The sequence below is a fragment of the Galeopterus variegatus genome, unplaced genomic scaffold (genome assembly GCF_000696425.1).
Source record: "Galeopterus variegatus unplaced genomic scaffold, G_variegatus-3.0.2 Scaffold216, whole genome shotgun sequence".
Lineage (NCBI taxonomy): Eukaryota > Metazoa > Chordata > Mammalia > Dermoptera > Cynocephalidae > Galeopterus > Galeopterus variegatus.
In genome coordinates, this window is record NW_007726327.1 from 603,363 (window position 1) to 628,543 (window position 25,181).

At 57.3% G+C, this 25,181-nt stretch overlaps 2 protein-coding genes across 3 annotated transcripts in view; one reads left to right on the forward strand and one right to left on the reverse strand.

The window, feature by feature from the left end:
• The window catches only part of ATG9B (autophagy related 9B), a 10,158-nt gene extending 6,424 nt beyond the window's left edge, over positions 1-3,734 (forward strand). Inside the window, exons 9-17 of the mRNA XM_008566000.1 lie at positions 3-208; positions 395-548; positions 772-951; positions 1,528-1,764; positions 1,969-2,102; positions 2,281-2,377; positions 2,684-2,807; positions 2,894-3,035; positions 3,199-3,734. Coding sequence (XP_008564222.1) covers positions 3-208; positions 395-548; positions 772-951; positions 1,528-1,764; positions 1,969-2,102; positions 2,281-2,377; positions 2,684-2,807; positions 2,894-3,021 — 1,260 coding nt within the window. The 3' untranslated portion in view covers positions 3,022-3,035; positions 3,199-3,734. The remainder of the gene's footprint in view (positions 1-2; positions 209-394; positions 549-771; positions 952-1,527; positions 1,765-1,968; positions 2,103-2,280; positions 2,378-2,683; positions 2,808-2,893; positions 3,036-3,198) is intronic.
• Positions 3,735-3,949: 215 nt separating this feature from the next.
• Positions 3,950-23,047, reverse strand: NOS3 (nitric oxide synthase 3 (endothelial cell)). Of its 2 annotated transcripts, XM_008565980.1 has the most exons (26): positions 22,890-23,047; positions 21,490-21,592; positions 20,959-21,107; positions 20,601-20,763; positions 19,154-19,245; positions 18,915-19,056; positions 18,611-18,750; positions 18,308-18,482; positions 17,532-17,633; positions 16,701-16,895; positions 16,505-16,578; positions 16,182-16,326; positions 15,849-15,953; positions 12,076-12,143; positions 11,557-11,673; positions 11,265-11,439; positions 9,293-9,425; positions 9,088-9,166; positions 8,770-8,957; positions 8,070-8,242; positions 7,351-7,561; positions 7,181-7,268; positions 6,033-6,154; positions 5,102-5,250; positions 4,648-4,842; positions 3,950-4,538 (listed from the first exon to the last, which is right to left on the reverse strand). In XM_008565980.1, exons 1-26 carry the CDS (start codon positions 23,045-23,047, stop codon positions 4,377-4,379), a joined length of 3,603 nt encoding a protein of 1,200 aa, XP_008564202.1. In that variant the 3' UTR covers positions 3,950-4,376. The 2 variants fall into 2 exon arrangements, with proteins under 2 accessions (XP_008564202.1, XP_008564203.1); XM_008565981.1 differs by lacking the exons at positions 20,601-20,763; positions 20,959-21,107; positions 22,890-23,047 and having other exon boundaries at positions 21,490-21,588.
• Between the last annotated feature and the right edge of the window lie 2,134 nt (positions 23,048-25,181).

A 25,181-nucleotide genomic window follows, 5' to 3' on the forward strand; every position in this document is an offset into this window, starting at 1 on the left:
CCCGCGCCTACCGGCCCGCCGCCGCCTTCCTGCGCGCCGCCGCGCCCCCCGCGCCTCTGCGCGCGTTGCTGGCCCGCCAGCTCGTCTTCTTCGCTGGCGCGCTCTTCGCCGCGCTGCTGGTGCTCACGGTCTACGACGAGGACGTGCTCGCCGTGGAGCACGTGCTCACCGCCATGACCGCGCTCGGGGTCACGGCCACCGTGGCTAGGTGCGACGGCATATGCCCGGGGGCGTGGGGTGGGAGGCTGTGTCCGTTTCTCTGACCTGGGCTGAGTGAAGCTCCCACTCCCCCCGCCCTGCGAATTCTTACCTCTCCCACCGCCAGCGCCCCCCAGCCCTGCATCGCACGACCTCCTAACCGCAGAACCCTTTTCCCCGGGATCCCGCCCTCCAGGTCTTTCATTCCCGAAGAGCAGTGCCAGGGTCGTGCCCCGCAGCTCCTGCTGCAGGCGGCCCTGGCCCACATGCACTACCTCCCAGAGGAGCCTGGCCCTGGCGGCAGGGCCAGCGCTTACCGGCAGATGGCGCAGCTGTTGCAGTACCGAGCGGTGAGGGTCGCGGTCCCAGGGGTGGGGGTAGGGGGCCGTGCAGAGGGGGGTGGGTGGTCTGTCTGGGAGAGGGCGTAGGGCTGGCTCTCCGGGGAGCTTTAGGGAGTAACTGGGTTGGGTGGAGGCTTCCTGCCCTGGCGAGTATCCTGGGGGGCTCCTTTGCCCTCATCACTAGTGTGGGCCCTCCTGCAAACCTTGCTCAGCCTCACCCCTGCTTCCACAGGTCTCCCTCCTGGAGGAGCTCCTGTCCCCGCTCCTCACCCCGCTGTTTCTCATCTTCTGGTTTCGCCCTCGTGCCCTGGAGATTATTGACTTTTTTCATCACTTCACTGTGGATGTGGCTGGGGTTGGGGACATCTGTTCCTTTGCCCTTATGGATGTGAAGCGCCACGGCCACCCTCAGGTTGGACCCCTTCCCTGGCTGTGTGGGGTCGTGCTGGGTAGGAGTTTGCTTGTGTCACGCAAAGCAGGCCTGGGTTCCAACCCCAGCTCTATCACTTGCCACCTGTGACCCTGAACAAGTCACATCACTTCCCTGTGTCCTAGTGTTCTCATCTATTGGATGAGGACAATGACGGTAGCCAACGCACAGGCTTGTTGTGAGGATGACATAAGATGATGTCTGTAGAGCTCTCAGTGGAGTTGCTGGCACATAGAAATGTCAGTAAATGGGATCAAAGACACTGGAGAGGCCAAGAAATGGGGCGGTCAGAGGGTGGGGCTGAGTTGGGAATGGCCTCCTGACCAAAAGGACTACCGTGGGGACCCAGTCTGCACAGGTGGGCAAAGTACTGAGGCCCGGCCCTGTCTCCAAGCTGGGTCTAGACCCAGGGGCTGCTTTACTGCTGTATTTTTTGGGTAATCTTGAATGAGTCTCTGTCGTTGCCTCTGTTTCTTTCATGTGGAAAATGGGGCAGTTCTGCCTACCCCCCATGAGGCTCAGTGTCCACAGCACCTGAAGGACTGTCATTACTTGCAGTGGCTCTCAGAGGGACAGACGGAGGCCTCAATGTCTCAGCGTGCAGAGGATGGAAAGACTGAGCTCTCTCTAATGCGCTTCTCCCTGGCACATCCGCAATGGCGCCCTCCAGGGCACAGCTCTAAGTTCCTTGGGCACCTTCGCGGACGTGTACAACAAGATGCAGCTGCCTGGGGCGCCACCTCCGCTCGCAGCCCCCCGACCCCAGGGGTGCTCAGCACCTCCACCTCGCCTCTGGTGAGTCCTGAATCTGGCCTGCCCTTCTACCCTCACCACCCTTGACTCCTCCTCTCTCCCTTCCCCTCTAGCCTCACCTTTCCTGTTAACCTGCCCCCCATCTAGCCTGCCCTCCTGCCTGCCTGGAGACCACCTCTTCCTCCTCCCTCCCTTTCTGTCCTCCCTATGACCCCCTCTTTAGCTTCCCTCTTCTCTGACTCCCAGCCGGAGACCTTCTTGGCCAACCTCTTGGTGCATCCCCTCCTGCCACCGAGGGACCTGAGCCCCACAGCCCCCTGTCCAGCTGCTGCCACAGCCAGCCTCCTTGCCTCCATTTCCCGCATCGCCCAGGACCGCAGGTGAGCCGCGGAGGCCTGAGATACAGGGGTGTGGTGGGAGGGGCTGATCCTCCAGGAGGAGGGAACTGGGCACTGAAGGGGATTTGGGGGCGGAAATCCAGCCTTGCTTTCCTGAGGGGTGCTGGGGCAGGGGAGGGACTAGGGCATGCCTTTTGATCTGCTGCATCCTGTATTCCAGCTGTGTGTCCCCGGGAGGCACTGGGGGCCAGAAGCTGGCCCAGCTCCCAGAGCTTGCTTCTGCTGAGATGAGTCTTCATGCCATCTACCTGCACCAGGTGAGTAGAGGTACGGTGACAGAGAAATGTAGGGAGCAAGCATGTGAACAAAACGGAGACCTAGGAGAGGGCTAGAGTCTGAAGTAGTACCTAACAGAAGCTGTAAGAGGAGGTTTCACGGTGACAGAGAAATGTAGGGAGCAAGCATGTGAACAAAATGGAGACCTAGGAGAGGGCTAGAGTCTGAAGTAGTACCTAACAGAAGCTGTAAGAGGAGGTTTAAAGTCTCTCTGCTCTTGGCCCAGGGGCTTGTTCTTGTCCTCAGGGACAGGAAGGAGCCCCTCATTCCTCTTCCCTCCCATGTAGCTTCACCAGCAGCAGCAGCAAGAACCATGGGGGGAGGCTTCAGCTTCCTCCCTGTCCAGGCCCTGGTCCAGCCCCTCGCAGACGCCCTCGCCTAATGAGGAGAAGCCATCCTGGTCAAGTGATGGTGAGGAGGGCGGGGCATACAGAGGGCAGATCCTGGGTATGCTGTGGGCATCATGGCTCTGCTCAGCTGATGGCTTTTGTTGTCAGGCTCCAGTCCTGCCTCCAGCCCCAGACAGCAGTGGGGAACCCAGAGGACCCGGAATCTGTTCCCTGGAGAGTTTCAGGACACCACAAACACTCCGAAGGATACTGGCCAGGCCCTTAGCACTGACTGAGAGGACTTTTCAGGGTCAGTACTGTCTACTTTGGGGGAGGGGGGCACCAGTGAGTAGGAAATTGGTTTGGAGCCAGACATAGAGGGATGGGAACAGTGGTGGGAATTTGGGGTGATGGGGGTAGTCTCTAGAACCTAGACCCCTGGACTGCTTGCAAAGAGCCTTCTCCTTCCCCAGGTTCCCTGGCTTTTCCAGCCACAGGAGATGGATGGGGTGGAGTGGAAGGACACTGAGCCATCTTTAGAGGCCCCCACAAACAACAGGCCAAGGATGCTTTAGTTGGGCAGGACCTGGGGCTCAGTGAGGAACTCGCCCTGGAGAACAGAGAAAGGGTAGGAGGGGAGATGCCGATGGTCTCTGGAAACAAGGCCTAGAGATGGTCCCCACACGGAGGGGATAAGGGGACACCCCCCTCACCTAGCTATCTTGGAGAGGTTGCCTGGGAAGAAGTCCCCGAGTATCCTCAAGGTGGAGGGCAAGGGCCGAGGCGGAGGCCAAGCTTTATAAACGTAAGGGAAACAAAGAGGCAGTGGGTTGGTCAGGCCGGCCTGTCCTTCAGGTTCCCATGGGACTCGCGGGGTGGGGGTGGAACTTGAGAGAGGAAAGACTTTAGAGAGGCTGATGTTTTGTGCTTCAGCACCAGCATGATGCCTGAGGAAGTGGGTGTGCCCCTCAACCTGTATGAGACAAACAGTAAAGATTGTTCATGGCTGTGTTGTGCATCTTTGTGACATAGTCACTGGCATCTCCACTCCTGGCAGCTGAGGGCTGCACCTGCTTTCTCCATCAAGAGCAAGGAAACCACTGGAGAGCTGCCTCGACTGGCTGGACACCATGCTTTCAGAGTGCTGGCTTAGATGGAGTGTGTAGGCCTCCCTGTCAAAGAATTACCCACCCCCCAACATCTACACAAATTAAAAGAGGAAACTTGTCATTTTACAATTGTAATCGACAGAGGCTGGAGTAGGCATCTCAATATCTCATAACATCTGGCACAGCCTCTTATGGTAAATCTTCAATAATAAATATTTGAATGATTTAGAGATTAGGCCTTAAGGGTAAGATACTCCTGAGGGAGGTGAGGGGAATCTAAAATTCATGAAGACCATGAAGTGGGTAGCAGTCAGCCCTGGAATACCACTGCTGGGAGAGGCCTTCCAGATTTATGCAGACCCAGGCTAGCGGAAACGGTCCTGGAGAGACAGATATTTGCTTATTCCTGGGGGAATAAGGCTGAATTTCTGCAGCCTCCGGACGGACGCTGGAAGGCACCTCGAGAGGGAAGGGAGAGCTGTTGGTTCTGGTCAGGCCGACTGAAGTGTGGCAGCCGCTGGAGTGCATAAGCCAGAGAGCTCTCAGGGGTTGGAGGGGTCTGGGCCAGGGGGGTCGAACGCCCAGGGCACTGCGCCCCGCAGCTGCCGCTCCTGCAGGGAAAAGCTCTGGGTGCGTATGCGGCTTGTCACTTCCTGGGTGCGCAGTGTGAGCCCGAAAATGTCCTCGTGGTAGCGTTGCTGATCCTGCCGGAAAGAGCTCAGTGGGTCAGAACCCGAGTCAGAGATCCCAGCAGGAACCCGGCACGTCCCTGGCCGGGCCCCCCACCCTCGGCCCCGCCCCACCCCTCTGCACCCGCAGCACGCCGATGAAATCGCCAGCCTCGTCCAGCTCCATGTCACCCTCGGTCGCCAGGATTCGCTGCACCGTCTGCAGGACGCTGGTTGCCATGGTGACGTCACCGCAGACAAACATGTGGCCCCGCTCGAGGCACAGCACACGGTGCACCTCAGCAGCCAGCTCAGTCCTCAGGATGTCCTGCACGTAGGTCTGAGGGGAGGCGGGTTAGGGGCGCCGGGCGGGCCCTGGGTGTGAAAACTCCGGAGACTGCCGGGGCCGCGTGCCCTGGGGTAGGGACTAGAGGGGCCGGGGGCCGGCCAGGTGGGGCCGAGTCGGGGCGGGTGGCTGAGTGCTCTGTGAGTGGCCGCGGAGGGGCTGGGCGGAGAGTGGGGGCTGCGCCCTGCTGGCGAACACAACTCCTTCCCTTTCCCTATCTTAAGGTGACCCACGTGCCCTCAGGTTCCCGCACCTTGGGACTGTCCGGTTCCCGGGAGAAGGCGGTGAGGACGCGGCCAAACACTCCGCGCTGCTGGGCGTGCTGCACCTCGTCGCGGTAGAGATGGTCGAGTTGAGAGCATCGGCAGCCGAACACCAAAGTCATGGGGGCGGGTTGCAGCCCTGCAAGTGACTCTGGGTCTTGGGAGGACTCCCTCCCCTGGGATGCAGCCTTAGCAAAGCCTTCCTGACGCCTCCCCACTGCCACCCTCGCCCAGGCTGACAGCCCGGCTTTTGGGGCTGAAGCACCGCTATCTTGGCTGTTTGGCTTCTAGGAGAGTGCAGGATGCTTTGAGAGACCCTGCCACACTCCTGATTTCCAGAGACGGAAACCAAAGCTCACATGAGTGGTAGAGCTGCTCTGGAACGCGGGGCCTCCCCGCAGAATTCCATGTTCTTTGACTTGTGGAACATCGCGGTCCCCTTCCCTGCTCCATCCAGCCCCCTGTCCTCCCACACCTTGAGCTCCTGCACTTTCAGCCTTCCTCTCAGTCCCTTTCTTTTGATTGACCAACTACCCTGGGCGCCCCATGCCCAACCTGAATGCCCTGTAGCTTCCTTAGTCCTTGGACGCACCTCAGTGACCTCTGGCACAGTCCAGAATCCACCTGGGGCATTTCTTCTGTCCTCTGAGTCCCTATCCCTTGCAAACTTCCATTTCCCTCTGTTCTTCACCAAATTCAACACCTACTGTGTGCCAGGCACCAGGAGGCCGGACAGACAAGCCTGGCCCTCGCCTCCAGGCCCTCCCTCCCCTTGGTCTAATGAGCTGCTTTTCCCCTTTGTGACCCCAGTTTCTGGCCCTCTCTTTCCTACCTGGTGCCTGCCTTCTGGCCTCACCCCTTTGTCCCTAGATTGTATGGCTCCTTCCTGCCTTCCAGCAGTTCCTCAGCCCCCAGCCTCACCTTTGCTGTCAATGTCGTGCAGCCGCTCCTGCCAGAAGCCCCGGAAGGGGGCGATGCCAGTGCCGGGGCCCACCAGTATGCAGGGCAGGCTGGGATCGGGGGGCAGCCGGAAGGAGGGAGCTCTAGCCAGAGAGACACTCCGTCAGCCTCCCTCGGCTCCCTGCTCCCCCATTCTTACCAACCTTGGGCAGGTGGAGAGGAGAACCCAGGTCCCACTGATAAGTGAGTTAATACTTATAAAGTCCTTAGAACAGTGTCTGGTTCATAGTAAGCATGAAGTAAGCATGTGTTAAAATAACTGCTCGTGGGCAGAAACTCCCTGATCTATGGTTTCTGGAGATTGAGCCAAAGGAAATATAGTTCAATTTGTACTGAAGAATACTTAGATGACTCAGTTTTGGGGACTGAGAAAATATGGGGTGGAGGGAGGACAGATTTTCAGTTCATAATGGGTTCATTGAGTGTGTTTACTTTAAATAATATCCTTAATATTGATATTTGGTTTGTATTCAGTAGATTGGTACAGTTTATTTGTAATTTAGCCTCCTGGGTGGGTTTGGGTAACCTGAATACATCCTGGGAACTCAGTTCCACTGAGACTTGGCTCCTGGCTGCTGGAGGGGCAGGACTTCTGGACATAGCACGAGGGAGGGTCTCCTGAGATCCTTCACCATCTTTGAGGCCTCGGTGACACTGTGGCCAAGAGTGGTCTTCACCCTAACTAGTTCTCTCTGGATTTAATGGGGACTTGAGGACCACAGTTCCCAGGTACCATGCCTCCCAACATGAGCCTGAGCCCAAGGACTTAGAGAGGGACACAGAAGCTGCACTTTCTAGAAGGAATAGGGCCAGCTGGTCTAATACCAGCTCTGTCTCTGGGAGCTGTAGTTTTAGGGCAGGGACCTGAGTCCAAATTTGTGAGAGGCCCAAAGCTTAGCTAAAGTTCTGAAAGGACATAAAGGATACCTCATCCTTGATGTTACCTAGACCCTCTTTGCTTCCAATAACACTCCTCACCAAAACTACCACCCTGACCCCATGCAGCCCCCACTGATTCCTCCACCTGTCCCCGCCATCGTGCACCTTCCCCGCCCCTGCTTGGGCAGACACTCTCTTCTTGAAGCCCCCCTCCCCCAGTGCTCACTTACCCCCTGATGAAGCAGGGCACGGGGTCTCCAGCCTTGAGTTGGCTCAGCCACATGGAGCAGACTCCATAGTGCAGGGGGCCCAGCCCATCTAGGGGGTGAGGAGGAGAGAGGCTAGTAAGGGGCCTGTCTGGTCCTGCTGTGGCCAGGTCCATCCCAGCTCCCAGCCTCACCCTGGGTCCTGTATGCCAGCACGGCCACGGTGAGGTGGATCTCTCCTGGGTAGGTGCTGGGTGCTGAGCTGACTGAGTAGTACCGGGGCTGGAGCAGGGGCAGCTGGGTGAGGAGCAGGGGGGCGGGCAGTGCCACCGATGGGAACTGCTCCAGCACCTCCAGCAGTGTGGGGCATCGGAACCACTTCCACTCCTCATAGCGCCGGGGGTCCTGGCAGGGGTGGGATGCGGTGGGCTGGGAACCCCCTGGCCCTTCCTGGTGACCTCCCTTCTTGACCCCTCCCCAGAAGGGCCTCCTTAGGGTTTCTCCTCCTCAGTTCAGGCCAACAAACGTTTCTTTAAGACTTCAAGAATCCACAGATGAATCAGGTATTCTGGAACTGGATTTTATTTATTTATTTATTATTATTATTTTTTAAAGATGACCGGTAAGGGGATCTTAACCCTTGACTTGGTGTTGTCAGCACCACGCTCACCCAGTGAGCTACGGGCCATCCCTATATGGGATCCGAACCTGGGGCCTTGGTGTTATCAGCACCGCACTCTCTCAAGTGAGCCACGGGCCGGCCCAGGAGCTGGTTTTAAAGCACCTGTACCGCTTGGTCAGAAGAAGAAAGTCCAGGGAGGACCTTGCATGGGGGCTTCGTGCCACTGCCCACCCCACTCCCCAGCTCATTCTGCCTCTCCAGCCTCTGCCCCCTCCCGGGGTGGCCCCCAACCTGGCTGAGGGCCTCCAGTTCCTGCTGTTCACTGGGCTCTTCAGCCAGGGTGCTGAGCAGTCGAAGGAGTTGAGGGCTGGGCGGGGAGGTGATGTCCAGGAAGAAGGTGAGAGCCTGGTGCAGCGTGCACGGGGGCAGCCGGGGGTCCCGCACCCAGCCAGGGGGAGGGCCACCTGGGGGTGGTGCACAGAGAGCTCTGAGGAAGGGGCCCAGCCACAGCTGCATTGTCTGGGCTGTTTGCTCTTTGAGAACTGATCTCAACTCATGATGTTTTAATAGAGAACCTGCCCCTGAACAGTGGTGCGTGCCTGTTTAGGTGGCCTCTGTGTTTGTTTGGGGCCCTTGGCTGAACTGGGTTGGCCTGAACTCCCCTACCCCAACCCCACCTGACTTACTTAACCCCAGCACTGATGTGGCAGAAGATACACCTAATGCCAGCAATACAGCAAGCTAGACTGGCAGGGGAAGCCTTTGGGAGGTGCACAGGGGGAGGGGACAGCCTTTTGGTGGTGAGTGTGGGTGGCTTCTGGGAAAGGAACCATGTTCTGTGGACCATCCAGCAGCAAGGCCAGATCCGAGCCCTGCGGTGCTGAGCTGGGTAGGGAGATGGCAGCCCCACTGGGTCCTGAGCTCGAGGAGGTCCCGGAACCAGGGCAATGGAGCAGGCCCTTACTGTCATGCTCCAGACTGCACCCCTCACCAGGGCTGCCCTTCTCCAGCTGCTCCACAGCTACGGGCTCCGTGGGTGGCGGCGGGTCCTCCACACGGCTCAGCAGTGCCTCCACAAGGCCTGGCCGGTTGGGTGGGCAGATGCCTATGTGGTCCCCTGGCTGGTACTGCAGTCCCTCCTGGCTTCCAGTGTCCAGGCGCACCAGGATTGTGGCCCGGCTGGGGGTGGGGAGAGAGGCTGTTACAGGGGCTCAGGGAGGGGTGGGGGGATAGGAGAATGTGGAGGAGGAGAGTGCCACATCTGGGGCAGGGGGCCTGGGACAGGTGGGAAGCATGGGGTCTTCCTCACGTGGATTTGCTGCTTTGCAGGTTTTCCACCGAGAGGACTGTGGCCTGGAACATCTTCCGCCTGTGCACGTGGATCAGACCTGGGTGGGGCATCGTAAATGAGACTGAGCCTAAGCTAGGGAACAGGGCCTGGCCCCTGAAGGAGTTGGTCCTGGGCCCCTGGGCCCCCGAGAACCAGCAGGATCAGGGCGAGGTCAGGGCCGCACCTGGCAGTAGCTGCAGGCCCCCAGCCTGGGCCGTCAGCCGGTACCTCTGGCGCTTCCAGCTGCGCTTGGGGCTGAATACGTCCCGGGCAGCGGCCTCGGCATCGTTTCCCACACAGAAAGTCTCGCAGGAGGCCTGGGGGGTAAATGGAAAGGACTCAGGCCCTTCTGCCTGGTGGCTCCTCACCAGGGAGCTGCCTTAGTGAGGAGCCCAGGGTGGGGGTGCAGCCTGAGTCGCCACCGTCCTTCCTGGGGGCTGCAGGAGCTGGGCAGCCTGAGTTTTGCTCCCACAGGGTCAGCAGCCCCTGTGGCTGGAGGGGGATGAGGCTGAAACTGAGGCTGCGTCCCCTTGTTCTCCAGCCCATTTCATGGTTTGGCCACTGGGTCCGGAGACTCTGCACACCTTGATTTGTCACACCAGTAGTTTCTTGTGTGGTGAGTGTTAATCCCGTGTCTTGGGGAGCACAGTGCTTGGCACAGGAGTACCCAGCGAACGCACAGACACCTTCGCTGCGTTCAGACCTGCAGCCACATCTGACTCCTGTGCTTACGCTTTACATACCTCAGTTTCCCCACTGTCACATCTCCTTGGGTTCTGGTGAAGACTAAAAGAAATACTTTATGTAAAGCCTTTAGCATGGTGCATGCAGATAGTAAATACTCCTGGAGAGCGACCCAGGATTCAGGTGGCAGAGGGGCCTCTTGGGTGAGGGTGCGTATACTGTTTCTGGTCAGGTCAGGCACAAGTCCAGCAAGCTGCTCGGCCAGTCCCAGGCTTGAAATCCAGGGCTCATCTGGGATTGGTCGAGCCCCATTTTGCTGAGTCCTGTTAATCTTTCTTTTGTGGTGTGTGCGAAGTCTTCTATCTCTTCCTTCCTTCCTTGACCCCCTCCCTTCCTTCCTATCGCCACTGCTGCCACCCTTAGCTAGCTCAGAGTCTTCTTGCTTCTCGTTTGATGATGCTGTAATTGATCCTGCGCCTCTAAAGTAGTATTCCCAAATCTTTATGCTGTAGTCTTGTCCCACTTCAAACTTTCAGTGGCTTTTTTTGTCTAAATTCTTTGTCCTTTCCATTGCTTTCTTCCCAATCTCGGCATATCTGTCTCCCCAGCTAGACCTCCTTCTCCACAGCAAACCCTCCACCTTCACCAGGCAGCCTTCCCCATATCCCCAGCCCCCTTAGATGCACTGCTCTACATCCGTCCACACCTGCTGAGCTCAAGCCCCAGACCCTGGGGGACGGTGCTGCCCCAAATAGCCCCTGAGCCCCTGTCAGCTCCAGGTGTAATCCCCAGACAGGCAGCACTGCCCCGCTGAGGAAGTCCAGGCTTAAAAATTCACAGCCCCCGGGACCTACCTCTCCCTGTGCTGCCCTGGCCCAGGACCACCTTTCCAGTCCAGGCACTGCCCCAAGCCAGACGGGCCTCTGACTTCTACAGCTTTTTTTTTTTGTCCTTTTTGTGACCGGCCACACGGAGCTCATCGCACCGGCCATCCCTATATAGGATCCGAACCCGCGTCGGGAGCGAGTGCGCCACGGGCTCGGCCCTGACTTCTACAGCTTCTGTGCTGGCCTCAGCTTCAGCTCCCATGTCTGTCTGAACCTCTCTCAGACCTTCCCTCTCCCTCCATCCTGCAGCCCCTGCCTTGTGCGCTGCACTGGACGAGGCTCCCTCCTGCCAGGCCCTGCCTGCTCTCTTTCAGCTGCACTTCTGCCTGGGCTGGGCACCTCCTGTGGTTAATAGGGCTATGTCATCCACTACTCAGGACTGAGTCGAGAAGGGCTGGCTGTGCAGTGGCGAAGGGAGGGCGGATTTTGGAAGGACCAGGAAGGGACCAGAGAACCAAGCAGAGTCAGGGCAGCCATGAGGCCTCCAGCCTCAACACTGGGCCTTGAAAGTGAAGGCCCAGGAGGCGGTGCCCCAGGCCGGATTGAGCCAGAACAGGGGCCAGGGGCTGGGCTGGGGCAACTCACCTGGAAGGCGGCCTGGGCCCAGCCGCGGAAGGCCTCCTCCTGGCCGCACAGCTCATCGCCCTGGCCCAGCTGCAGCAGCCGCTCCCCGCCCAGCTCCTCCAGCCGTGTGTCCACCGCACGAGCAAAGGCACAGAAGTGGGGGTATGCCCGGGAGCCCAGTCCGAACACACAGAACCTGGGGTGCAGGAGCCATCACTGGATCCCCCATCCCAGCCCGCTCCTGCCCAGGCAGCTAGCCTGCCCTGCCCGTGTGCTCCCGTCTGTGAGGCCCCCGACCTCAGGGTGCCCAGACCTGAGGGTGCCCAGGGCCCCTGCACTGTCTGTGTTGCTGGACTCCTTCCTTTTCCGGCGCCAAGAGGACACCAACGGGTCTGAGCAGGAGATACTGTTGAAGCGAATTTTGTAACTCCTGGCAAGAGAGGACAAAGAAAAGGGTGTCATAGGGAACTGGAGACAGGGCCCAGGCCAGGGGACTCAGGATCTCTGCCTTGGGGCTTGAAAGACCCAGCCCTTGGGAGGAGCTGAGGGCCAGCATTCCAGGGGGCCCTGCTCCGCCTGCCCTCCCTCTCTGCAGGAGACCTCAGGACTGTCCCTGCCTCTTAGAGTCCTGGCACCTGGGAGTGGGCAGGTCCTGGCAGGGCGGGGGGGGGCGGTTCATCCTGGGGCTGTGACAGGGCCCAGGCCTCCTCCTGTCCTCCAGCTTGCTGGGAAAATGACTTGAGGCACAGAGCAGAGCTCTTCAGACTCCCTTTCCTTCTGGGTCTCTAAATGCCTCGCTGCCCCCATCTCCCCTGATGCTTCCCCCACTCACTTGTGCTGTTCGGGCCGAGGGGAGTTGTTGTAGGGTCCAGACATCTCCATCAGGGCCGCCGCAAAACTCTGGCCAGGGAAGCGTTTGTCTAGGGTTAGCTTTGTTTTATTTCAAACCACTGCACACAGAAGCTTAAAACTGTACTGGGCTGGCCCTTACTATTATGATTGGTTTGTAACTTTTAATTTTTATTTGCTTTAAAGAATTCAAAAGAGGTATTGACTTTTTGAAAAATTACCTGAAAAGAAGTGTGTCAAGTAATAAAAGAGAAAGACTACCCTTATCTCTCCTCCGGTCTTACCCTCTAATACATACGTACTGTTGGCTGGTGCTAACTTTGTAGCCCTTCTTCGTCGTACTTACATGCATGTGCATATCTATAGTTTTTTTTTTTTTAACAGTAAAGATAGGACCATACTATGCTTGTCTGCTTTTTATCAAGAACCTGTCGAGGACATCCTTCCAGGTCAGAACATCAAGACTGAGTATTGACCTCATCCTTTTTAATGGCTACATTGTATTCCATCTCTTGTGTGTCCCCTGACACATGACTTCCTCTGACTGAAGGACACCGGGGCAGTCTAGGAACAGTGTTCAGCCAAACACCTCATTCGTGCACCTTGCTTCCTCTCCTGCCTGTTTCAGTTGGGAAGGCCTTAGGAGTGGTGTCGCTTATCAAAGGATTTAAAAGCTGGCTGGGAGAGTCAAATTGTCCGGGCAGCAGTAGGGTGGGGGCGGCTCTTTCTTCACACCCTGTCAGCAGTGGAGATGACCAGTCCTTAATGTTTTAGCTGATTTCAGAGGTGAGCATAGGTCTCAGTTCTCTTTGCAGTGCTCTGGTCATCACAGACACTGCTTAGGTGGCCCTCCCAGAAGGCTACACCACATCCTTGTGCTGCCATGAAAATGGCTTAGAACTACAGATGCTTTTCAACTTACGATGGGGTTATCTCCCAACAAACCCATCGCAAGTTGAAAATATCGTAGGTCGAAATGCATTTAATGCACCTAACCTACTGAACACCACGGCTTAGCCTAGTCTCCCTTCAGTGTGCTCAGGCACTTGCATCAGCTGACACTTGGGCAAAATTATCCAACACAAAGCCTATTTTATAATAAAGTGTTGAATATATCATGTAATTTATTGATTCTGTACTGAAAGTGAAAAACAGAGTGGTTGTGTGGGTGGTTGTGCCTGTTGTCTTTGCACCGTCATAAAGTAAAAATTTCATAAGTTAAACTATTGTAAGTCGGGGCCATCTGTACATGAAACAAATCTTCACAGAAAAAAACTCTAGTGCTGGCTGGTTAGCTCAGTCAGAGCGCAGCCTTGTAACACCAAGGTCAAGGCTTGGATCCCTGCACCTGCTGGCCACCAAAAAAAAAAAAAAAAAAAAAAAAAAAAAAACCTAGAAGGAAGTAACATCTAAATACTAACTGTAGATATATATATTGGGGTGGTGGTTTTGTAGGTTCGCCTTCACCATAATTAGCATGAATTCAAAAAATGAATTTCATATTTTGAATGTTTTGTTGAAGTATAACAGACAAACAGAAAACACACCCATCGTAAATACTAACTGTAGATATATATATTGGGGTGGTGGTTTTGTAGGTTCGCCTTCACCATAATTAGCATGAATTCAAAAAATGAATTTCATATTTTGAATGTTTTGTTGAAGTATAACAGACAAACAGAAAACACACCCATCGTAAATGTACAGCTGTATGGATTTTCAGAAACTGAATGTACCTGTGTAATCAGTATCCCATCAAAAAACATTACGAGCATGCTAAAGTCACATTCATGTCCCTTCCTGTCACTACTGTCCCCACTCCAGAGAACCACTCTTCTGATTCCTAACATCATGGATTAGTTTTGTCTGTCTTTGAACTTTATAAAAAGTGAATCTCGGAGTATGTATCTTTCTGTGTCTGGCTTCTTCACTCTTTGGATGTTTTGAGATTCATCTGCATTGTTTGTGGTGGTAATTTGATCAGACATTGCTGTATCATGTTTGAACATACCACGGTTTATTTACCCAGTCCAGTGTGCGGTATTACAAACAATGCTGCTATAAATATTCTCATTTATCTCTTTAGTGAATATACCTCATTTTCTGTGGTTTATAGTCCTAGGTTTGCTCCAGTTAACAAAATTTGAGGTAAAATCAACATACATTGAAATGCACCTATCCTAATGGTGTGGTTCAATCTGTCTGGCTGTTTGGCAGTTTGATTAAAAACAAACAAAAAGGGCCAGCCCGGTGGCGCTCCCGCCGAGGGTTCGGATCCCATATAGAGACTGGTCCGCTCACTGGTTGAGCGCGGTGCGGGCGCGACACCGAGGGTTGCGATCCCGTTGCCAGTCGCTGTATGGGCGCGACACTGAGGGTTGCGATCCCGTTACCGGTCACGAAAAAAGACAAAAAGGACAAAAAAAAAAAAAGTTAGACATACACCTACCCTATGACCCAGCAATTCTACTCACAGGTATTTACCCAAGAAGGGTGAAAACGTGAGCCTACAAAAGCCTGATACAAGCAAGTTCACAGCAGCTTTGTTCATAACAGCCCCAAACTGGACACAGCCCAAGTGTCCATCAGCAGGAGGATGGATAAACAGACTGGGAATATTCACATAATAAACTCTACTCAGCAGTAGAAAGGAACAAAATACTGAGTCATGAATCTCAAAAACAGGCCGAGTGAAAGAAGCCATGATGCCATATGCTTCCCTTCCTGTGACATTCTAGGGCAGGTGAAACTATCTACAGTGGCAGAAATCATAAGAGCAGTCGCTTCTGGTGGGAAGACAGAATGGGAAGGGGCTGACTTCGAGGAATTGATGAGGGAACTTTCTAGGGTGATGGAAATGTTCTACATCCTGCCATGGGTTACATGGGTGTATATACTACTTTCATGCTAAAAAAAAAAAAATCAATTCTGCTGTTTTTCTTTAAAAGGCAAATCAGAATGAGGGCTGCAATGGACAGTAAGGCAGCGGGAGAAGGCGTATGTCAGAATTCAAGCTTGCATTAGGGTACCAAGGGGACATTCAGTGCTCATGAGCCATTTCACACTCAGAAGCTGGAACACATAAGAGGAGCAGAAATGAATCTAGCTTGCGGCAGCCCCAAGATACTCAAGCTAGGAAGAGAAATGTTAATGAGAAGGCATTTAATGGGGGTACTCTAGTGCTTTGTTCTTTTAAGATTTGTTGAGAAACTGAAGTTATCTATGTTGGCATCTAAACAGTGCTCTTTTGTTAAGAAAAGAAGGAAAAAAGGCTGAAATAGTGTATTAAGTGGAGTATCCTGTTTTTCTCATTTGTCAATGCCCAGTGCAGTCTAACCTCTGTGGCCAGCCAGGAACTGCCTTCCTTGTATTAAAAACTTGCACTGGTAATGGAAAGGGCTTGGGGACACAGTTAAACGTGTGTGTGTGTGTGTGAGAGTGTGTGTGTGTGAGAGTGTGTGTGTGTGTGTGTGTGAGAGAGTGTGTGTGTGTGTGTGTGTGTGAGAGCGTGTGTGTGTGTGTGTGTGTGTGTGTGTGTGTCGGCAGCCGTGTGAACGGACCTGGAGTGTGGTTTGAGCAGGCTCGCAGGTCCCAATGGCTTGTCCACGCTCCCACTCGGGGGACTCCCTCCGCATCTCCACTTTCCCTCCTGGTGCGTGTGCATGTGTGTGCGTGTCCATGTGTGTGTGGCTTCCTCCCCAGCCACTCCGATTCTGTCTCCTCCTTCCCAGTGGCCCCTTGCCTGCAAGGCCTCACCTCTCCATTCTCTGGGGGATCCCCATTCCCAAATGTGCTGGTCACCACCAACACCAGTGTCTCATGCTCGAGGGATACCACGTCATACTCATCCATGCACAGGACCTGTGGGTGAAGAGGAGACAGATGTCCTGGGGATTCTCAGCCTCTCTGTTGTCCTCCTCTCCCTAGACCTTCCTGGCAGGCACGACTCAGGCCCGACTGGGTCCCTGAATCCCTGTGGACTCCGGGGTTCCTCGTGGACCCTCACTTCTCCTGTCCTCCAGGGCACCTCAGAAGATGCTGACAGAGCCCTGTCTTTCCAGCTCCCAGCCCCTCTGGGCTCAGTCCTACCCGGGGGTCGAAAGCCTTCCGGAAGAGCCTTCCCAGCTGCAGCGCGTAGCTCTGGGCCCGGCCGGTCTCGGAGCCATACAGGATTGTTGCCTTCACTCGCTTTGCCATCACCGTGCCCATGAGCGAGGCAGAGATCTTCACCGCACTGTGGGGAGCATGGCGTGAGGCCATCCCAGGGGCACGGAGGCAGGGCCTACGCAGGCGGTGACCCAGACCCCAACCCAGCAAGGTCTTGGGATACTGAGTGGTGGGCCCAGACCACTGCTGGGGCTGGGTCCCCCCAGGGTGTGTGTGGGGAAGAGTGACACTCCTAGGTTACCCACTTGGCCACTTCCTTAAAGGTCTTCTTCCTGGTGATGCCGGTGCCCTTGGCTGCACTCCCCTTCCAGGGGTCTGGCTGCAGGGAAGCAATGGGGTGGGGGTGGGGGTGGAGGTGGAGAGTAAAAAAAATAAAAGGTTAGAGGTTCCTTGGGCTGCTTAGCTTGGAGCTCAGGTGGCAGGAGGCAGTCGGGTGGGTACCTGGTAGCGGAAGGCAGGGGACAGGAAATAGTTGACCATCTCTTGATGGAAGACAGGAGTGAGGCTGCCTGAGATGGGGGGCACGATCCAGGCCCAGTCGGCAGGGCAGCCCCCCCTGGCCTTCTGCTCATTCTCCAGGTGCTTCATGAAGGAGGCTGTGGCAGCATGGTGGTCCACAATGGTCACTTTGGCCAGCTGGGGTGGGGAGGGAGAGAGAGAGGCTGGGCTCAGACGCAGCCTACAGACCCCACACATTCTACCTCCACCAGTGCTGTCACCCCAAACTGCACTGCACCCCCCCCAAATCTAACATATCTCCTCAACCCACAGTGTCACCCTAAACTGCAGCTTGCACGGTCATGCTCCAAGTTCTACATGCAATAGCAGTTCTAATCTCCCGCATCTATATGCCTTGCACCCCAAACCAAAACATTCTAAACTCTCGAGACCTCATAAAAGTGCTCGGAAGGTACTAGTTTCCTCAAACTACAGCTCCCAGCATGCATTACATTGCCTACCCCCAGCTTGCTTTGACCCTGGTATTAGAGTTTGCGGAGTCCAGCGGGTCCCACACCCTACCACAAACTACCCAACATGCCCTGGGAAACAATTACTGAGCATGCGCTGACCAGCAAGTTTCCTGGTACACATAGGCCCGCATGTTCCAGCGCCTGGAATGGTGTGTGCTGTGTCCCAGAACTACAGGCCCGTATCCCATGTGCTTGGCTGTGGAACTTCTTTCACATGCCCAAGTCCGGATCCAGTCCTGCCTCCCTCTCTTCCACCCCCACCCCCAAACCCCTCGCCCCACTGGCCAGTGGGCCTGTGCACCTGGTAACTGTGCAGCACGGCCAGGTTAATTTCCACCGTTGCCTTATCCTTCCACAGGGACGAAGTTGTCCGGGTGTCCAGGTCCATGCAGACAGCCACATCCTGGGACAGGGGTGTGCATAGCATTGTAGGGACAGGATGACAGGGAGCGGACAGAGACTGTCTGTCTCTATCTCAAGCTCGTGGGTGGAAGGAGTGAGGTAGGTGGGTGGCTTCAGGAGGCCTGCCTGCCTAGTGTGGGGCTGGCTCAGGTTTTCTCCTGCAGAGGCACCAGAGAGCAGAGAGGGACCTGGGGCCAGTCACTTCTCAGCCCTGGGCTTTAATTTCTCATCTCTAAGATGGGTCTTTTTTTTTTTGTTAATAAAAAGATGACCGGTGAGCCAACTGGCCATCCCTGTATAGGATCTGAACCCATGGCTTTGGTGTTATCAGCATCACACTCTCCTGAGTGAGTCACGGGCTGGCCCTCTAAGATGGGTCTTAACCTTTCTTGAGACAGGGTCCCCTTTGAGAATCTGATGAAAGCTATAGATCCTATCCCCAGAAAAATAACTACATATTTATACAGACACACACACACACACACACACACACACTCTCACACACGCCCCTTTGCCCTATCCTCTGGTTCCAGAGCCCCTGTGCACAGTTTGGTTTGGGAGGCAACCCTACACCTGGCACGGCTCAGGTTCCTGGTTGTTGGCATCCTGTGGATCTAGAGGGAGCCGAGTGGGGGGCCTGCAGCTCCGTGTCCTGCCCCCACCACGACTCCTCACCTCTAGGAGGTTGTAGCGGTGTGGGTCACACAGGTTCCGTGTGCCGATCTCAGTGCTCATGTACCAGCCACTGAAAGGGGCTGCGGGGAACTCCAGGCCCCCGATTTCCAGCAGCATGTTTGACACTGCAGGGAGGGCGTACCAGCGCAGGCCCAGGGCTGCGAACCACTCCAGCCTGGGGGTGTCAGCAGCAGATCAGCCCCCTGGGGAGCGTTTGGCAGGCCACCCCTCACCCTGGACAGCCCCTCCTCCAGGGGCTCAGGGATGGTCCCCTCCGCCCCACCCGGTCCCTCTCGTGCTCACGTGGGGTGCTCCAGGGGCACCTCGAGGACCAGCTCAGGGGGTAGAATGAAGAGTTCTGGGGGCTCATCTGGGGCCTGGAGTAGCAGGGGCAGCACGTCGAAGCGGCCATTTCCTGGGGTCCAGCCGTGCTGGATGCAGAGCTGTGGGGAGCGGGGCACAAGCCCTCCTCAGGGACCCCTCATTGGCTGGGTCTCCATGGCCCACCCTGGGACCCCCTTCATTGACATCTCCCATCCTTCATCTCAACAAGAAATCCCCTCTTCCCGCTTCGCTGGCCCCTCTTTGGCCGGCCCTTGGTGCCCACCTCGGTGATCTCCACATTGGCTGGGTCCCCCCGCACGGAGCCGTCCTGCTGCCTGTAGCCCGCGTAGCGCACCAGCTGGCTGTTCCAGATCCGGAAGTCTCCGCGGCCCTGGCAGCGCTGCGGGAACACTGTGATGGCCGAGCTGGCGTGGGTGGGGAGGACAGCCGGTCAGAGTCCCTCCTTTACTGCAGCCTGGGGGAGGGCTGGGGACCGGTGTATGGTGTGTGGGGGGCACTCACCGCAGGTTGCCCCGGTTGGTGGCATACTTGATGTGGCTGCAGATGTAGGTGAACATTTCCTGTGCAGACCTGCAGTCACGGGCATCAAACACCTGAGGCAGGGGAGAGGCGGGAGAGGAGCGATGGGGTCTGGAGTACCAGTCCCGGAGGAACCTCGGGATGTGGCCGCTGGTGAGCAGGTGGGGATGTGAGTCTTGGTCTTTCTCTTCCGGGGGGTGCCCCCCACTGTTGGCATCCAATTGGAAACCAGGGGGCCTTCCTTCCCCGCACCCCCCACTCCTGGCATAGCCTGGTCAGCTCCTCATCTCCTCCCTGGGACAAGTGTGTCCCCATCCCTATAGAAGCTGACGTGATGCCTGGTACAGAGCAGGGACCAGTCACTGCCAAATTGATGCTTGGGGCAGGGCACTAGCTGACGGGAGCCAGCCGTTACCCACGGTGCTCAAGCAGAGCTGGGTGACCCAGTCGGTCATCCCCCTTCCCCTGAGCACACTGATGATGGGGTGGGGGGTGCTGCATGAGGTGGCCTCCAGGGACCCTGCCAGTCTTGACATTCTAGTGCTAGGAGGGGCCGTCTTGACTGGCTGAGTGGAGGCCCCAGGAGGAGGCTGGGAGGTCCCATTCCTGCCTGAGGGAGGAGGAAACTTGAGTTAGTGATGGAGCAGGGGTGGCAGTGGCTGGCCTGGGGCCAAGGGAATGACATAGCAGTGAGGGGGGTCCGTTTTGGAAGCTCAGATGGGTTCAAAGTTGGGCTAAAGCTTTGAACTACTCAAAGGGTTAGGCAAATGTCAGGCAGGATTGTTCTTGTTTAATTTGAGACTCCTTTGTGATTTACTGAGCGTGTGGCTTTATTCCAAATTCTTTGGTGGCAGTTACAGCTAAGGAGGCTAAGGTCATGGTTCCAATTCCCCTGTGTGTCAGCATGCTTCTCTTGGTGCTGTGGCCACAGGCTGTTCCTGAGGCCCAGGCTAGCTCTGAGTCTGTGGGTGCCGGGTGCAGGAGGGTGTGGGGCTGGGCAGCAGGCGGGCGGCTGGGTGGGAGCAGTGGTGTGGGCTGAGGGGCTGGGCTGCGCAGGAGAGGCCCGTTTGGAAGCAGCAGCCAGCCAGGGCCTTTTCCAGAAGGCTGCTCCTGTCACTCTGACAGTGCCACCAGGGAAGCTCTGCTCAGCTGTCCTCACCAACCCAGTGGCTCTAGATTTTTCTTCCCCTCCTCCACCAGGGCACTGCAGGAGGGCTTCATAACCAGGTGTTAGCAACTGGGCGGAGGGCTCCCCAGAGGTAACGACGGTGGGGCTGGTCCCCTCGCCTTTCCAGACTCTAAGGGAACAGGCGGGGATCTCCCCTGCTGCTCAGACGCTCCAGCGAAGCCTCAGGAGCTGCCCCCACCAATCCCCTCCCCTGTTGTCCCCCTATCCCAGTCCTGGGCACTCGCGGTTAGCTGGCCACACCTGCAGCTTCCCCCACTGGATCCGGCCCACGCAGCGGGGAGCGTTGCGCCAGGCCTGCTTGGCTCCGAACACCAGCTCGCTCTCCCGAAGCTGGTAGGTGCCCGTGGCTGCCACCTCGGCTTCCACCTCCTGAAGCCGCTGCTCGTGGGCCTGGGAGCCGCCCCTGGGTAGGGAACAGGAGGAGAAGAAACTTGTGTGGGGCAGGGAGGGCCCCCAGGCTTTGCGGGGTGCTAAGCTCGGGCCCTGTGTGGTGTCAGGATTGGGGGAAGGGTGTGGGTCACAGGGAAGGTGACTCTGGAAGGGTTCTCCAGGACTTAGTGGGACAAGGGAGGGCTGCAGGTGTCAGGGCAGGTCTCACCTCTTGATTGAGCTGTAGTACTGGTTGATGAAGTCCCTGGCCTGACTCAGCAGCTGCTCTGGAGGTGGAGGGCCCTGGCAGGTCCGGCTCTGCAGCTTCCTCGGAAATACAAGGGAACCCAGGCAGTGTCTTGGGGTGCAGGGCCCATCCTGGGTCAGAGAAGCAGGGAGCACAAAGGTCAGGGTGCAGGGGAGGTGGTGGGGGGGCTGGAGGCAGGAGTTTGGGGCAGAGGGAATAAGGTCCAGGGAGGTGTGGGCTTGTGGCCAGGGCTGAGACTGGAAGTGGGGGTGAGGTTGGGCTGGCTTAGGGCAGAACCTGAGCCAGGACTTGAGGGAAAGGCTGGAGGCTGGGGGCCACCAAAGTCCCCTGCATGTCCCTCAGCTCCTCTGGTTCTTCCCAGCCCTCACCTCGTCTGGAGACAAGAGGCCAACTCAGAGCAGGGCGGAGCTTCCTTGCTCCAGCCCCACCTGAGACCAGGCCTCAGCAATCCTGTCCCCCTCCCGCTGGAGACATGGGGTGGCCCGGCCTCACCTGCTGTGCTTGGGCACTGAGCGTGTCATAGGCGATGCTCCCCACCTCCCAGTTCTTCACTCGAGGGAACCTGGGCCCGTCTGGGGGCCGGGTTAGCGGGGGGCTGTTGGGAGCCAGGGATGGGGTTATGGGGGAGGAGTTTGTTTCCTTTGGGCCTCTCTAGATGTAGCGTAGAGGCCCTTCCTCCAGCGCTGATAATCCCACTGACTTATCGCTCGCCAGCCCTACGCTTTCTGACATTTCTCTGGCAGCCCTCACAACCACCGCAGGAGCGCGGCAGTACCTGCGCCCGCATCCACAGGTGAGGGGCCTGGGGCTGCTGCCGGAGGGGGCACAGGTGGACCACATGGGTCTGGCTCCTGTGTCCATCTGGCCTCCTGGTGCTCTTTCAGGCCCTGGGCCACCGGGGCCACCAGTGCTGAGCTCCTGAGCCCTGGCCCGAGGCTGGGTCCTTGTCCCCTGGACAGTGCCCACCTCGCCTCTCCTGGAGATGGGCCGTCCAATCCCCCAAAGTTGCCAGGACCCCTACGGGTGGCTGAGCTGAGAGAAGCCCCAGCAGGCTCCTCGGCTCTGATTTCTCTCTCCACACTCGCCCCTCCTGACAGTAGCCCATCGTGTGAAGGGAAGCCTCAGAGGCCTTATCACTTCCTCCCAGAGCCACCAGCCCCGCGGGGAGGAAGGGAGGGACTGGGCCACGGGTGCGCCTGAGCTGCAGGGCCCAGGCCTCAGCCCTTCCCTGCAGAGCTGCCTGCAGCCCCAGGATGCTACCTGGCCTGGCACCCCATCAGCCTTCTGGTCTTTCCTTTCTCTAGGGACTTCTGTCCCAGGGAGGAATCTTCTGGGGCCCGGGGCTGCAGGGTCTACTTTGGGGTTGATGGCCACTAGTGGAGGTCCTGGAGCAGGGGAAAAGGGCCCAGCAGCTCTGTCTTCTCAGTCACCACCCCAACTCTCCCCCTTCCGTGAGACCCCACTTTCTCACTCTCCTCTAACTACCCCTTTCTAGCTCCCTCTTCTCCAGATGATTGTTTAAATAATCATCACTACTCTTTGAAGGTTTGCCCCATGGAGTAAGTACTGCCATGTCCCCATTTGACATGAAGAGAGGCTCAGAGAGGTTAAGGAACTTGCTCAAAGTCAAACAACACTGAGCGGCAGAGCAGCGCTCAAGCCCGGGCCGGATTCGGTAGCTGGTACCCTCCCCTCCCCGCTTCCACCTGCCACCCGCCAGGCCCGCAGTCTCTGATCCTGCTCTCTTTTCTGAGCCTCCCTGACTGTCCTGTTCTGTCCACACTGATAGCCTCTTTGCATTGGTGACATGGCTCTCCCGACTGGGCCACAGGCTCCAGGCTCCAGGTCCCGACCCTCTCCTGCCCACCTGCTCCTACCTGTGTGGCCCTCACCTGTGGTCTGGCGCTGGTGGGGGTGGGGATGCTGGTGCCCAGCTGGGCTCTGGTGCCGGGGAGGCCGGGCCCTGCTTGCCGCACAGCCCAAGGCCCAACCCCAGCCCCAGGCCGCAGGGTGGCCCAGGCTCCTGGCCCACGCTCTTCAAGTTGCCCATGTCACTGCAATGTCGCCACGCGTCAGCTCTGCCTCTCGCTGGAGCAAGCCCAGGCCTTTTCCTTAGGAAGCAGGGAGGAGGCTGAGGGGAAGGGGCAGTGGGAGGGGGGCTCTCTGGTGCTGGCCCTTGCTCCGCCCCTGTCCCATACACAATGGGACAGGAACAAGGCCGGCTGGGAGGCTCTAAAGCCTCGGCTCCATGCCCGCTGGCTCAGAGGGTGGGAGGCCGGACGCCTGGGTTCCACCATAAGGACCAGGGCTGATAAGTGGGAACCCAGGTGTCCAGAGGAGCTGGGGTGTGGGGGGAATGGCAGGGTGGAGTGACTGGATGATCGGAAAGACCCTTCTGGGCTGTCAGACCAGAAGGGGAGGCCTTTGGCTTTGCCCCTGCCAGCCTTTCCCTGGAGGGCTAGGTGGAAGGTGAGCACTGGGTCAGTAGCAGGGGTGATGGTATCCCACACTCTTAGTGACCACAAGGACCTCCAGGGTCACCCCAGGCTCTCTCCTTCACCACCCTCCTACATCTAAGTGCTCCTGGACCTCCACCTCGAGTCCTTTTGGGTTCTTGGGGATACAGGCCCAGCAAGGATGCAGTGACCCTTTGTCCTTGAGTCTGGCGTTAGGGTATCCCTTCCCCTCCCGGTCCCAATTTCCTGGCACCCCCGCCCCCTGTGACTCAAGTGGGGGACACAAAAGAGCAGGAAGCTGCCATCCAGGGCCTCCACCCCCTCCCTGTCATCCAGTGACGCATGCTTCCCTGGGGTGGCAGGTCAGCAGAGAGACTGGCAACCAGGGCTGGGGCAGGGACGGCCCACTGGGGAGACCTTGGAGCCCTGGTGAGAGCACAGGGCCCAGGAACTACAATTCCCAGAATGCTGGTGGGGTGCACCAGCACTCTTCAGGCACCTCGGGTAGTTGTACATGCTGGGGTTTGTAGTTTGGTGCCATCTGGGGGCTGGGGAAAGGCCACGAGCCGGCCATCTGGGTCCACAGGGGTGGAAACCTTGTGGGTTTGAGACCTCAGAGACGAAGAGAAACTGCAAGAAAGAAACGGAAGCTGTGAAACTGGGAGAGGCAGAGACTGGGAGAGGCAGACAGGCAGACAAACAAACATGTGGATTTGTGTTGGCCAGACTCCTTTGAAAAGCACTGGAGGATAAGATTGGGGTGGGCCTGGGTGGGGGGCGGGCGGCGGATTGGCTGGAAGGAACGGGCTGTGCTGAGAGCTCTGGGGTCACACCAGGAAGGTGAGGTCGGCTAGTTTTGGAGGGTGGAGGGTGAAGGGGCCTCATAAACACGGAGATGCCTGCTCCTGGACACCAGAATGCTTCACTGCCCCTCTCTCAGGAGGAGGGAGACAGGAGGCCTGTGCTGACCCTGGTCCCCGAGCCCACGGCCAGTTCCACCCCCACTGCCTCACTTCCCCAGTGGGGCAGGATCCCCTCTCCTGTCTCAGACTTGCTGGTGGAGACAGACAGACCCCAAGTCTGGCTCCACATTCAGCCGCCACCTAAAATGTGCATGACTGTGAAACGCTCCATTCTCCAGGTTCCAGTCAATGGAGCTGTGGCTGGCCTCCTCAGGGCCTGGCCCGGTGGCGGCCAGCATCAGATGCTGGAGTCCACGTGACTTCTTGCCTGCACCACCGGCTGTAGCCTGGCCCTGTGGTCTCCTGACCCCAGGGTCTCCCCCTCCCATCTGGGCTCTGCACTATGGCCAGATTCCTCTCAAAAGCAGGGCTTATCTCATGCTTTGGCTTGAGACCTTTCCCCGAAACCTTCAGCCAAGGCCAAGGCCACTGCAACCCACGGTCCTGGCTCTTGATCTCCCCAGTGTGCTGCTCACACCCTCTATTCTAGACAGAGGGGCTTTCTCACGGGTTCCCAGCTGGGCCTGTGCTTTCCCACCTCTGGCCTCTGCTTGTGCTGTCCCGTCCACCTCCCTTTCCCCTCTGAGTAACGAAATCTTTCTCCCCTTCCTCACAGCCCAGATGTGACAGCTCTGGAGGTGTCCTGCCCAATTCTCCCCCTTGGAGAATGGGTACCTGCCGCAGGAAATGCAGGTGGCTGATAGCTTCCAGCTGTGGTGCCGGCGGGATCTGCCTGGCATTAAGTCCAGGGCCACGTGCTTCAGAG

Coding starts and splice junctions, on each gene's coding strand:
- NOS3 (XM_008565980.1), bottom strand. CDS start 23,047: ATGGGCAACTTGAAGAGCGTGGGCCAGGAGCCTGGGCCACCCTGCGGC. Junction 11,440..11,556: donor GGGGCCCTGGGCACCCTCAG/GTCTGGGCACCC, acceptor CCTGCACCCCAG/GTTCTGTGTGTTCGGACTGG. Junction 8,243..8,769: donor GCTGGAGAAGGGCAGCCCTG/GTGAGGGGTGCA, acceptor CACCACCCCCAG/GTGGCCCTCCCCCTGGCTGG.